Genomic DNA, 12,849 nt, shown 5'->3' with positions numbered 1-12,849 from the left:
TCGCCCAGCTGCCCCGCCTACTTCTTTTTTCGCGCAGCCTCAGTGAGTCTCCTGAGCGAACATTTCACAAATTCACACCGCGGTGCAGCTTTGCGTCCTTCTGTCAACTTCTATCCGGTTTTACAGACAGGTGAGATTAAAACCTCTGATTCACTTTTCTATCGCAAATTAGGATTGTGCCACTGCTCTCGGACGGTTGTTATGAACGTGTGATTTGGAACGAAGAAAAAGTGAAATGTGGTTGAGCGATGTTCGATAAGCTATCACGGAGCTAAAGTAGGCAGTGCTAATGCTAATGCTATCCCTTTGCTACTTTCTTTGTCTTTGCGCTGCTTACTGACAAGACGCTTTATTTGTGGTGCCGTAGCTGCTGCTAATTTATTCTAATCGTTTACTACTCAGCTTCAACAACTATAAAACATGTTAAAACTAGACCTTAGGTTGTATATTAAGCACCTTTCGCCACTAAAATGAAAATGTGTGCACCCTCTTTGTTTGCAACTATAGGCTAGTGACTGTCAAAAAGGGCTTTAGTTTTTGAGATACCCCTACCGGAGGTAGAACAAAGTCTAACAATGTTTTTCCTCATCTCTAAGGTCTCCCATATATGAAATGGGTTCTTAGGTTAAAATATTTTACTGCAAACATTGTTAAATTGATACATATTGTCATACACCCCAAACTTAAAAAAGAACCAAAATACAGCCTGGCCGTATGGGAGTTAAGCCATATAAACTCATGTAGATTAATAACACAAGCTCTGACAGCTTTGAAACTTGACATAATTGTGGTCAGGAAGTTGCTTTACCTATTAGAAAAAACTGGATGTGAATATCTTGATGTGTGTAAGACCTTTGAACACTTGCCTAAAATAAGCGGACATACACAAAATGAATATCTATGCAGAATATTCTCATTTACTTTGTAGTTGCTTTGCCAGGGATTGTCATAAACACACACATCATGGCTTTTTGGAAAGATGGGGCTGTGCTGAATCCAGTGATACCAAATATATGAATATAGCATGTATAGTCAGTGTGTTACATCACTAAGTGCATTTGAGGGTAATGACAAGGCCACTGCTCAACAGCTCATCAGTGAGGTGAAGACTGAACTCCCTGAGATCCAGAATAGAATCCAGATGTTCACAAATGAGGGAGTTAAGCAATCAGCAACCTTTGGGTACTGGTTAACATTCCTAAATGGTGCTGATCTGTTGCTAAGGATGCTTCGTTCAGAGCGTGAAGCTGACTTTCAACTTCACCTGAATTGCATGTGTGAGGTTATGCCTTGGTTCAGAGCTGCTGGAAGGACCAATTATGCCAAGTACACGCCAGTCTATGTTGCAGAACTGAAATCCCTTGAATAGGAACAACCAGAAGCATACACATTCATGCAACAAGGGGGATTTGTTGTTCGCCGGTCTGAGGATCGAAGCTTCAACTGTGTGGCTACTGATCAGGCACTGGAGCAAACCATCAACCGAGAAGGCAAGAGTCAGGGTGGAGTTGTTGGCTTCACACTACGGAAGGGAGCTCTCACAAGATGGCTAATGACAAGACATGTGACCACAGCATATGTAGATGGCATGAAAGAGCTTTGTGACACTGTTGCAAAGAGCCCGAGAGCACACAAGGAGCATGGAGCATCCAGAATGGACAGAGACGAGAGAGACATACAGAAGATAATGGAAGCTGTGGAGCAGAAGCAGAATCCCTTTGACCTTGATAGTGTTCCTGAGAAACTGATCAATATTGCAAGTGGTCAGGTCGCATCAGAGAAAGTTGCAAAAGAGCTCTCAAACTTCCTCCAAGAGGAAAAACATTGTTAGATCTTGTTCTACCTCCGGTAGGGGTATCTCAAATTTTGAGGGGCATTGTCACTGGCCTAGCAGGCTAAGGTTATCCAGGGTAAATCCCACCAAATATTATCCTTGTCCACACACACACACACACAATGGTCGTTTAAACCCCGCCCTCCGCCAGCCGGCACAATGCGACCTAATACGCATGCGCGGAAAATGTGCACATCAGTCACCTCCAGTGTTGCTTTGTGTGCAAGTACTTAAATTTAACTTATCTGAACAATATCCAGTGTTGTGGTATTTCAGTTAACTGGAATCCAGTGTTCTGTGGGGCCCTATTGTAGTGAATCACACCTGAGCCATCATAAATTAATCAAATCTTTATTGGACACGAAAGTAAACAATTTGACAACAATCAATCCGGGGATCTATATATCTGGTCAGGACACTCCTCACTCTTTTGCCTTCACCTTCATTGTCCATTCGTTTTTGGTGACTTTATATACTCTGGACCTAGACGTTGAGTCCGGGACAATAACTGATAGTCTGCTTTGCCAGTCCAAATGCATTTGCGATTTTCTGTAGTCTTCCCTCGTCGGCCAGGTAATACAAAGCACACGCTAAATTTTTTATCACATCCACGGGAGCCCACATTTTCGTTGACTCTCCTTCGACAAATGGACAAAGTTTTTCGGTAAATAGAATCACAGCTGACCTCGACATTCGAAAGTTCTCTTGCCGTCTGAGAAGTGTTGTATCCCAAATAACTGCAATCGCTTTCTCTTAAGGTATTCATGTGATTTCCACAAGCGTCTGTACATGTAGACGAATGAGAAACACGGGCATGTCTGGATGACTCTCCTCCATAATCCAGTGGTTACTTCCGTGTTACGAAACCGCTTTATTATGAAGCTGGCTGTGGGGCGTTCCTTTTAGCGTCACTTCCTCTCCAAACTCAGTTTGTAAACGATCATCGAGTCCATACAGAGCTAAGAGCCAGAGATTCAAGAAATACACGGCGCACTTACCCTTTTAAAAATTTGTCAGAGGAATGCAACCTAAAACGGGGCTTAGGTTGAATAATTATTCGTTTAAGGGGTTATCCGGTTTAGTGTAGACCTAGCCTAAATGCAACAACAGCAGATTATTAATCCTTAGTATTAGGGCTGGGCGATATGGCCTTTTTTTAATATCTCGATATTTTTAGGCCATATCGCGATACACGATATATATCTCGATATTTTGCCTTAGCCTTGAATGAACACTTGATACATATAATCACAGCAGTATGATGATTCTATGTGTCTACATTAAAACATTCTTGTTCATACTGCATTAATATATGCTCATTTTAAACTTTCATGCAGTGAGGGAAATCACAACTAAGTCAACTTAGCAAAAGTGTATTAATTAAACAGTTATTAAGCAGTGGCACAAACATTCATGTCATTTCCAAAAAAGTGCAAGATTGTCAGACATTTTAAAACAAGCTATAAGTGCACTTTTGTGCATGATGACACACAAGATATTTCAATAAGTGTCACATAAAAATGAGCTGCATATCAAATAGTATATGTCCTACGGTGTTGATGTGGAAATAGTTGCTTCGGCATTTAGTTGGTGTGGCACCGAACGGAGATGTTGACATGTAAAGACATATTCCTGCCAAACCACCGTCAGACGGTGGACCCCGTGCTGTTTTTCTTGGAAATTAATTATTCCTCCATTTGTTACCAAATTCGCACCTTTTTTCTCTCGTATTACCACTCAAACCACACTGTTAGCTGTTAGCATCACAGCTAACGTTACCCGTCTGCTCAGAGAGGGCGTATGACGTTGCTCATGTGACAGTATGTGACGTATGTAAGAAGGTGCGCTTGTTTTAAAGTCTCTGGGAGAAGGAGGGACAGGAAAGAGTGAGAAACGCATGCAGTGTAATGCCCCGCAGCTAAAAGCAACTGCGTGAGAACGTATACTCGAATATCACGATATAGTCATTTTCTATATCGCACAGAGACAAACCCGCGGTATATCAAGTATATCGATATATCGCCCAGCCCTACTTAGTATGCAAGTCTTTTTCTTTTAAGACCACTCTTCTATGGGGTTTTTTTTTAATCGAGTTATGCAAGTTCCTTAATAGGCTTTTATTCCCTGCCGGCTGAACATGACTTGCATGTGACTCCATCGTGGTTTAGCTCATTGAAGCAGTGCATTGATTGTCAAACAGCTGCAAAGCAGTCTTTAACAGGCCTCAGAAAGCAGGAGTTATTGTGGGTTAGTGGGGGGAAATGGAGGAGAATGGCCTCATTGAGTGTCTGTCTCTTGCAGTCATCTACCACCACCATAATGTCAGCTGGAAATGCTCAGATCGGCAAGCCTGCCCCAGGTTTTAAAGCAACAGCTGTAGTGAACGGACAGTTTAAGGACATCCAGCTGTCTGACTACAAAGGTAACAATGTACACACCAGTTTTTACCATGTATACATATTGTTGAGTTTGAGTTTATTTTGAACATGCATGCATACAACATGATACATCACAATTTCCAGTTTCTCTATTCAACATGTTCAAAAAGGAGTAAGGAGAAGCAGAGCCTATTTAATCCTACCCCTTTTCCTTTACATAGCAGTTGCTAAAACATTTGTTCACTTCCTGTTCTCAATTTATTCACAATATACTCCATAAGTAATAACAATAAAAAATAAATGAATGAATAAATAGATAAATAGTAATTGGTGAAGTAAGTTGTTTCATATGGTGAGATGATTATCTTGAAAATTAATGGATAATGAGAAATTCAGAATGTTTATCATGGTTCTTCTTCTTTGTACTTTGTAAACACTAAGTTTGAAGAGTTTCTTGAAGTGGATCATATTAGTACATTGTTTGATTTCTTTGCTTAATCCATTCCATAATTTAATTCCACATACTGATATACTGAAGGTCTTAAGTGTTGTACGTGCATACAAATGTTTAAAATTAAATTTTTCTCAATGATTATATTTATCCTCTTTTGGTGAGAAGAATTGTATATTCTTGGGTAGCAGATTATAGTTGGCTTTGTGTGTAATTTTAGCTGTTTGTAAATTCACTATGTCGTGGAATTTCAGTATTTTTGATTCAATAAATAAAGGGTTTGTATGTTCTCTATATCCATATTAGAGATCGACCGATATTTTTTTTTTCAGGGCTGATACCGATTTTTTCTGATATTTGGACATTTGTAGTAAAAATGTGCTAAACATGAATAGTAGGTCAGTTTACAGCAGGACAAGGCTTTACATGATTTTTTAAGCATTGTTTTTTAAGAAACGTCAGTAGCAACAGAATGTTTTATGCGGCGCTAATGTTGTGGTTCTTGTGGCACCCAAAAACAATAGCAGATATCACAAACACCATTTATGACGTGTGTCTAAGAAGCATCAACATTTGCATTTCAAAATATGGAAAATCTGAAAATAGGTAAAATTATACTATTTTACAACATTGAAATAACTTGCAAGCTAATCAATTTTATATCAGTTTATGGATTTAATACATGGTAAGGTTTCCTCGTGAGGAAGCCCAAAATGTTGGTTGGTGTCAGTGAACACTGCAGCTTAGCAGAAAAGAGCAGTAGTTATTACTACTAACTTACTCACTACTTTTTACAAGTTTTTACCTGTGTTGGTGCTAGGAATTTTCAAAAATTTGTAACCGTTTTGAAAACAAATGGTAAATGTATATGCATTATCCTGTTACCTCTCACATTCTATATTGTGTTTTGGAAAAAGGTTGTCGTAAAACGTTACTTAATTCATTAAAAAAATTATACAAAAGAAAACAGATTTTTATTCATATGTAAATTTATTCAGTTATAAACATTCATTCACTTTTTTCTTTCCTTCTAAACTTTATTGCTGCCTGTAGTTTTTTCTATATTTTTATTTAATAAGTTGTAGGTGTATTTATTTCTTTATAAAAGTGTAAAATGTTTTTTTGCTTTGGCCATGAAATTATGATAATCGTGTGTCACAGCATACGTACATTTATTCAACGCTTAAATCTTTAGAGTCTGCATGAACTTCAGATCTATCCGTCAATTCAAAGTTTTTTTTATGTTGTTTTTTTTTGTTTTTCTGCCCTTTTTTGTCAAATGAAACTGTTTTTTTATGGCAAACACACAAAATATACAAAATCTTCAACAAAAAATATTTTTCAAAGTGGAATATTTAATGTGAAGTAATCGGAGCCTTGGATCGGTCAAAAATTCATAAAAACATTGATTTTGATTCAATATTATGTTTTGAGCAATGACAGTTTTAAAGGAAAAAAACAGCTTTGTTTTATTAGTCAACATTGCAACTTTTTCTAAGTGACATATCACCTGTAAGCTTTTTTATTCCACTTTTGTTATGTTTTTGTTTATTTTATTAGTATTTTTAGAATGTGCCGTGGGCCTTTAAAACATTAGATGTGGGCCGCAAATGGCCTCTGGGCCACACTTTTGACACCCTTGCTATTGATAATAAAACATTTTATCTGATAAGTATCGATATAAAGCAGAGCCTGGCGACGCATGCGCGTTAATCATAACGCACAGTCAGCATATCTGCTTCAGTAAACATTGACGGTGATGATGTCACTGTCAGCGATGCGAGCAACACTTGCCAACTTGTCAGCTACTTCTCCAAGAGACTCCTTTTGAACACTCCTCTTACAATAACGCTTCAAAAGGCAAATATTTGCCCCGTCTGTTGACCTGCAAGGTATGTTTTAGGGTGGAGGAGTCTGGTCGGGTGCTGGTTAGCTTGAAGCTAACAGCTAGCCTGTCTCCATCCTCGAACAATGATGTTGCTTCAGCGGGAGATAAAAGTGAAGTTTCCAAGGACTCGCAAAGACTACAACAACTAATTTACTGGAGACATGGCACAGCATGAAGTTAAAAAAGTTGACTTTACACTCACCTTAGTGTTTACCATGAAGTTTTTCTTTTGACAGCCCCTCACGGTAAAGTTGTCAGAGTGCAAACTGAGGCAGTATTTGTGATTGATAAAACTTTCGGCTAATCAAAATTTTACGACCAAAAAAACGCAATAAACGGATGAAAATTTGACCCGGCAAATATAAACAAAACAAAACACCGGCAGAAAGCAATAATCGGTAAAATAAAAAACTGGTGGTAAAAAAAAATCCGCCTCTAGGGGACGCGTGGGCTTCTGGAATTGCGCGTCCTTTCTGTTTTCAATGTGTAAAAAGACACAAAACGTGCGTTAACGCCAATACTGCTTTACTGTGTATTTTTTCTTTGTAGGGAAGTATGTGATCTTCTTTTTCTACCCTCTGGACTTCACATTTGTCTGCCCCACTGAGATCGTGGCATTTAGCGACAGAGCTGAGGAGTTCAGAATAATCGACTGCGAGGTGATCGGCTGCTCTGTCGACTCTCACTTCAGTCACTTGGCCTGGTAAGAGCCCTGCGATATTTGCTGGATACAATAGTTTGCGGTTTTATTCCACTGTAAGATGCAGAATGTCTTGGAAAAACACTTGATAAAACAGTTTGGTATAATTATTTCACTGTTTTCTGCAGGACTGTGATCTATTTGTGGCTGTGACGGGTTGGGGGGAGCACTGATATAATGATGCCATAGCCTAATTTGCATAATAAACCAAAGCACATTTCTTTTTTAATTGTAAAAAAACAAAACGTTAAAGCACAACACATACGTTTTATACTACAAATGAACACATTCTGCTTTAAACCGAGCTGCCTGTAAGCACTTTAAGATGGTGGCGGTGCCCACAAAAGCATGCACTGCTTGTTGAAAACAGCGATACTTGTTTTTATGTCCTGATCTCTGTTAGAAAGTTTTATAACATCTTTATGGTGTTGTCTGATAGCAAAAATTTTATGTCAACCATTAATATTTTGCCTTATGTTGGCCGGTCCAAGAACTCACATTTGCTTTGAGATTCATAAGTGAAACCTATTTATATATATTTAGATGCTTCTACAACCTAATAGACAACTTAACTCATAAGCAGATCTTGCAGTGTTGTGTGTGTGTCCTGCTACGATGAAGAAGCACCCACCTTGTTGACTTGGTTATCTTCTGTCACTTAACCCTTCTGCTTGCGCAAGATAAGCGGTCAGCTCTGATAGGCTAACAGTCTGTCAAAGTCCAACTTCTAGAAGATTTCTGACTCGCAAATAGGGTTGCGCAATATAGACAATGTACATTATAAATTATGTAAAATTTGGAGACGATAAAGGTTTTAATACTATCGTCCTATAGTGATAATGCATGTTATGACTCATTCTAGCTGTGTGTCGCAAATCTGACCGCCACGTACGAACAACCGCGTCCTCAACGCAATGTAGCGGTCCTTGCACGTGAGCTAGCGGCTAATGTCCCTCGACAGTGCAGCTTCTAAATCACTAATCCTCCCTTCAATGGCAACAAATCAACTGTTTTCAAAGTATCATTATCACTAGAAGGACAAGAAATAGCTAAGCATGCTTAAAAAAACATAACTAACTGATAAGCTAGAGCTTGTGGGTAGATCGATACAAATATTGACCGCAACAAAACGAAGTGGATATTTTTTAAATTATCGTTACTGTTTTTTGTCATTTTTGTGGTTTACAAACTAAGGAAATAAGAGCCAATAGTAGATTTTGCTATTCTGTAGGTATTTGCACTCTTAACTTGATGATACACTTTTTTTGTATTAAACGGGATAGTGGATCTAATTTAAATATCAATTGATATCGTTACACCGCCATTCTGTGTTTTGGTTGGATTACACTTGTGATCAAAAATATTTTCCTGAACATTTTAAGTAAGAACATTGGTATGACCAATACTGCCACTGTAACTACCAGTACTTAGTATTGGATCGATAACCAAAAATGTAGTATCGCCCAAAACTAATGTAAAGTATCCAAACAGAATGAGTGCGAGTTCTATTTTAACAGAAGTGTAGTTAGATCAGAAATTAGCCAGATATTTACAGAAAATCAACACACACAGTATATTAATATTTTTAAAAGAATAATACAACTGAAAATAGCACAATATGTTTCTACATATGTTAGCAGCAAAATTAGGTGCCTCTGTAACCCGTTTTGAAAGGGTTTTATCTTTTATATACCAAGTAGTATAACATTATCACAGAATACTGCAGTAAATATCTTGATTTAGAATTTAGGCTATATTGCACATACTACTTGCAATTGATGTAGTTTATTTGAAACGCATTTTGTAATCGAATGTCTTATCACAACCTTCTGACAATGTGTTTATCACATTGTTTCATTTTTTGAAGTCAAAGTGAAAATGTTCCAATCTGTATTGCCATTTTTCGTTATTGTATTTTTTTTAAAAATTAAAGGATCAATACGCCTCGGAAACAGGGAGGTCTGGGTAAGATGAAAATCCCTCTGGTGGCAGACCTGACAAAGAGCATCTCCAGAGACTACGGCGTGCTGAAGGAGGATGACGGCGTCTCATACAGGTATCAGAACACAAGCAGATGCCAAAGCCGTGTCCCAATCCTGGAGCTGTATGCTCTTTGACGACACCATGTGTTTGTTTGTTATGCAGAAGTCATTAAGAAAAACTCCAAAATTTCACAGCAGTTGTTTGGACACACTTTGGTTACCATAAGGATGACATCAACCAAAAATTAGAGTAGTTGAGTGTGGGAGGTTTTTGCATTAACAGAAATCGATGTACAATTATTAGTGTTGATTTTTGCCGTAATCGCCCAGCCCTCTTCTTGGGATTTCCTTGTTTTTTACAATGTTGCGTGACTCCATGCGATATGGACAAATATGACCTATAATATGTTTTTCCTAAAATCATATACATATATGCATGAAATTAATGCCAATTTTGCATATTTCCTCTTATTTATAAAGCGTATATTTTATATGTATAAAAATTACAATACAATCAATTACAAAAGAGTATTTTTATTAACAGCTGTTTTCGACAATTTCTCAATGTTTGTGGGACTGCTTGTCATAGACCGTGTCCTTGGAAAAGGACTCAGTTAGGCTCGTTTGGTGTTTTTCTTTTTATCACTTTGTGGTTTTGAGTTAACATTGGTACTTTGTCACATTTTAACATTGTTTTTGTACTGTCCTTCATGCTGTGCCTTCGAGTGATAGAAAATAATAGACATGTTCAAGTCGCTAGCAACGACTCATTGGTGGTATGTTTAGCAGATTAGCTTACTAATCGTTTATAAATCCAAAACAAGGAGTTCCTGTTCTTTCTTTTTGGAACAAATTGCACTTTGGGTTTTGTTGGTTTAGCTTCCATTGGGGTCTCTGTGCAATGTTGACATCCATGCTGTAGTTGTAGAATTATTTTAAAAAGAACTTTCTTCCTATCATTCACAAACCTAATGTAAGACAAGAACACATGTTTTTTTATATGCATTCTCACTTGTAAATAAACGCTGGCAAAAGTTAGCTCAGTGGAGCCAAAGGGAATTGCTCCCTTCCACCTATAAAGTGCTCTAAAACACCCAAAACACCCATTTTATATACAGGCTGTAAGTATATATGTAATGTAGTAACTGGCACATTAATAATATGTAATATTTCAACAACACCACTACTCACAACATAGAGACAACAAAGACTAATTTGGGACAAATTATGATCCAGAAACTTATATTTTTTAACTTTAATATAAAGAGGATGAGCAACAAGTTTTAGAAGCTGTGTGCTAAAATGATGCAGCTTTAGTGAAACAATCAAGCAGCAGTATTGTTAATTGCTGAACAAGATATACAAACTACGAACAATAAAATACTCTCACTGTACAATGTCTGCTCTCAGTGGGACGTTCATATCTTCCCGTTTGGATAAAGAATTAATTATAATTCACCTGGAGATAAAAAATAAAATATCTATATGAGGTGGGCACAAACGAGCGTTTTCTTTCGTCTTTCTCGCCATCCCCGGGTCTAGGTTAGATGTCAAAGCTAACCACTTTTACGGTTTGCAGCCAGAACCTTCTACTATACAAGTGAGAGGTGTGATTTATAATCTAGAATCAACTTTTACCAACTTGTTGGCGATGCAGCAGCTCAGTATGTCAATATAGCAGCATAAGCTAGTTAGCTCTCTGTTATCACGGTGCCCCTAAAAATAGTCTTGTCAGCGTTAGTGCATATAACATCGCTAATACTTAGTTAATTTTCCAGTCACGACATGTAAATGCAGTATTGTTGGTGGTTGACCACCTTGTACTTGCCGTATATTACAAGTTAGAATGCATAAAAAAAAATAAGATGTCTTACATAGGGATTGTGAATGATGGGGGGGGGGGAAGCGCAGTTCCCCTTTTAAAGTGACGTTAAAATGCTCCCTCAAAGTAGCATAGTTTCTGCAATTACATTAGCCCAGACGTAAAATTGCGATACAAACAGAGAATTATAACAACATATGTCGCAATATCGCATTAATGTGCTGCCAATAGTACCGTTGTCTTCCACAAAATGACAAACATAAGAAGCTTTATTTTGGGGACAAAAATCTTGCTTTTCTCTCTCAGGGGTCTGTTCGTGATTGACGGCAAAGGCATTCTAAGGCAGATCACCATCAATGACTTGCCTGTGGGTCGCTCCGTGGATGAAACCCTGCGTCTGGTCCAGGCCTTCCAGCACACTGACAAACATGGCGAAGGTGAGCTAAATAGATTTTTAAGATAAATACCTGAATAACAGCAGAAAGATAATACATTCCACTAAAAATCCAGGTGAGCTTTACAAAATAGCATTTGTATATTCAGAAAGTTTTATTTATCATTGGTCACTTGGAAGCTTGTCATATGTAGCTCATGTTGTGACCCCTGGTCTTTTACTACATTTGTTCATCATGCAAACCTTAACTATTGTAGATAGGTTAGATAATTTGTACTGTAGGATATGAAATTTACTGAAAATTACTTGAAACCCATCCTTGAGCTGGCAAGTTGATTTTACTCTAAACACACATTGAATGATCAGATAATCCCACAGGGTAGTTGACGTTTGTACTTTGTACATGTCTATACTGCTCTGTCAATAACTGATACGAGAACGGGTACTTTGTTCTCTTTCACAGTGTGCCCTGCAGGCTGGAAACCAGGCAGCGACACCATCATTCCTGACGTTGAAAAGAGTAAAAATTTCTTCTCCAAGCAGTAAAAATGTGCACTTGCCCTCACACGGAAGGCGCTTCTGTGGAGTAGTTGTACACCGCTTTCCATATTGTCTGTTGTCCATTCCCAGTTAAATACTTTTTGTTGTATTTGTGCATCCAGTACACAACTGAGGGGGACAAGTCTCAAGCACTGAAACATACATTTATTCATTTTCCAGAAAAGTATTAATATTCCTGGCTGCTTCTAATATCATTTATTAAAGCAGTAAGGAAGGTGAAGTGTGCTCCTTTTTGTCTTCATTAAAGAGGACCTATGGTGATGTTAATCTACATTAAACACTTCCTTGTGGTCTAGATAATGTATTGTACATGCTTTGGTTTAAATTTGGTTCCGGTCACTATAAAAACCTGTTTTTTTAGTCTGTCTGCAAGATGTTCGTTCCTAGAATTGTTCCCAGAGTGCAAATAAAACCACACCAAAAGTATCATTTATCTTATGAAAATGTATCTTTGTAAGAAAAAAAGTTATCACCGCTATTTTTTTCCTTACAGACATCCATCCATTTTCTACTGCTCGTCCCTTTTTTGGGGATGCGGGGTAGTGCTGGAGCCAATCTCAGCTGCATTCTTACAGACCTGGTCGAAAATAATCCTATTTAACAGATTCACCCAGTCACAGCGATAGGTACACCTGCACACTGTCCGATTGATCCAGACTCTGCAGTTTTTTAAAAGCTGCTTTTAGTAGTATTTATGTCACTGCATGTTGCACGGCGGTCTTATGCGCATGCCACGATTATATGAAAATACTTTATCAATAATACTGAGAGGGAGTAGCTACTCCCCGTCTGGCTAAGAGCTTGACTTTATGTAAATAAGTGCGTCCACCTCGCTCCGA

General features: G+C 38.0%; 1 protein-coding gene across 1 annotated transcript; it reads left to right on the top strand.

Moving 5' to 3' along the window:
• Positions 1–13: 13 nt before the first annotated feature.
• On the top strand, positions 14–12,230 carry prdx2 (peroxiredoxin 2). The gene is made up of 6 exons (XM_062032751.1): positions 14–130; positions 4,136–4,256; positions 7,101–7,254; positions 9,185–9,307; positions 11,362–11,492; positions 11,913–12,230. Exons 2-6 carry the CDS (start codon positions 4,154–4,156, stop codon positions 11,993–11,995), a joined length of 594 nt encoding a protein of 197 aa, XP_061888735.1. The 5' UTR covers positions 14–130; positions 4,136–4,153; the 3' UTR covers positions 11,996–12,230.
• The last annotated feature ends 619 nt before the right edge of the window (positions 12,231–12,849 follow it).

This window comes from Entelurus aequoreus, linkage group LG22 (genome assembly GCF_033978785.1).
Source record: "Entelurus aequoreus isolate RoL-2023_Sb linkage group LG22, RoL_Eaeq_v1.1, whole genome shotgun sequence".
Taxonomy (NCBI): Eukaryota; Metazoa; Chordata; class Actinopteri; order Syngnathiformes; family Syngnathidae; genus Entelurus; species Entelurus aequoreus.
This window is presented reverse-complemented; position numbering and strand designations above follow the sequence as displayed.

Coding starts and splice junctions, on each gene's coding strand:
- prdx2 (XM_062032751.1), top strand. CDS start 4,154: ATGTCAGCTGGAAATGCTCAGATCGGCAAGCCTGCCCCAGGTTTTAAA. Junction 4,257..7,100: donor CCAGCTGTCTGACTACAAAG/GTAACAATGTAC, acceptor TTTTCTTTGTAG/GGAAGTATGTGATCTTCTTT. Junction 7,255..9,184: donor CACTTCAGTCACTTGGCCTG/GTAAGAGCCCTG, acceptor TAAAAATTAAAG/GATCAATACGCCTCGGAAAC.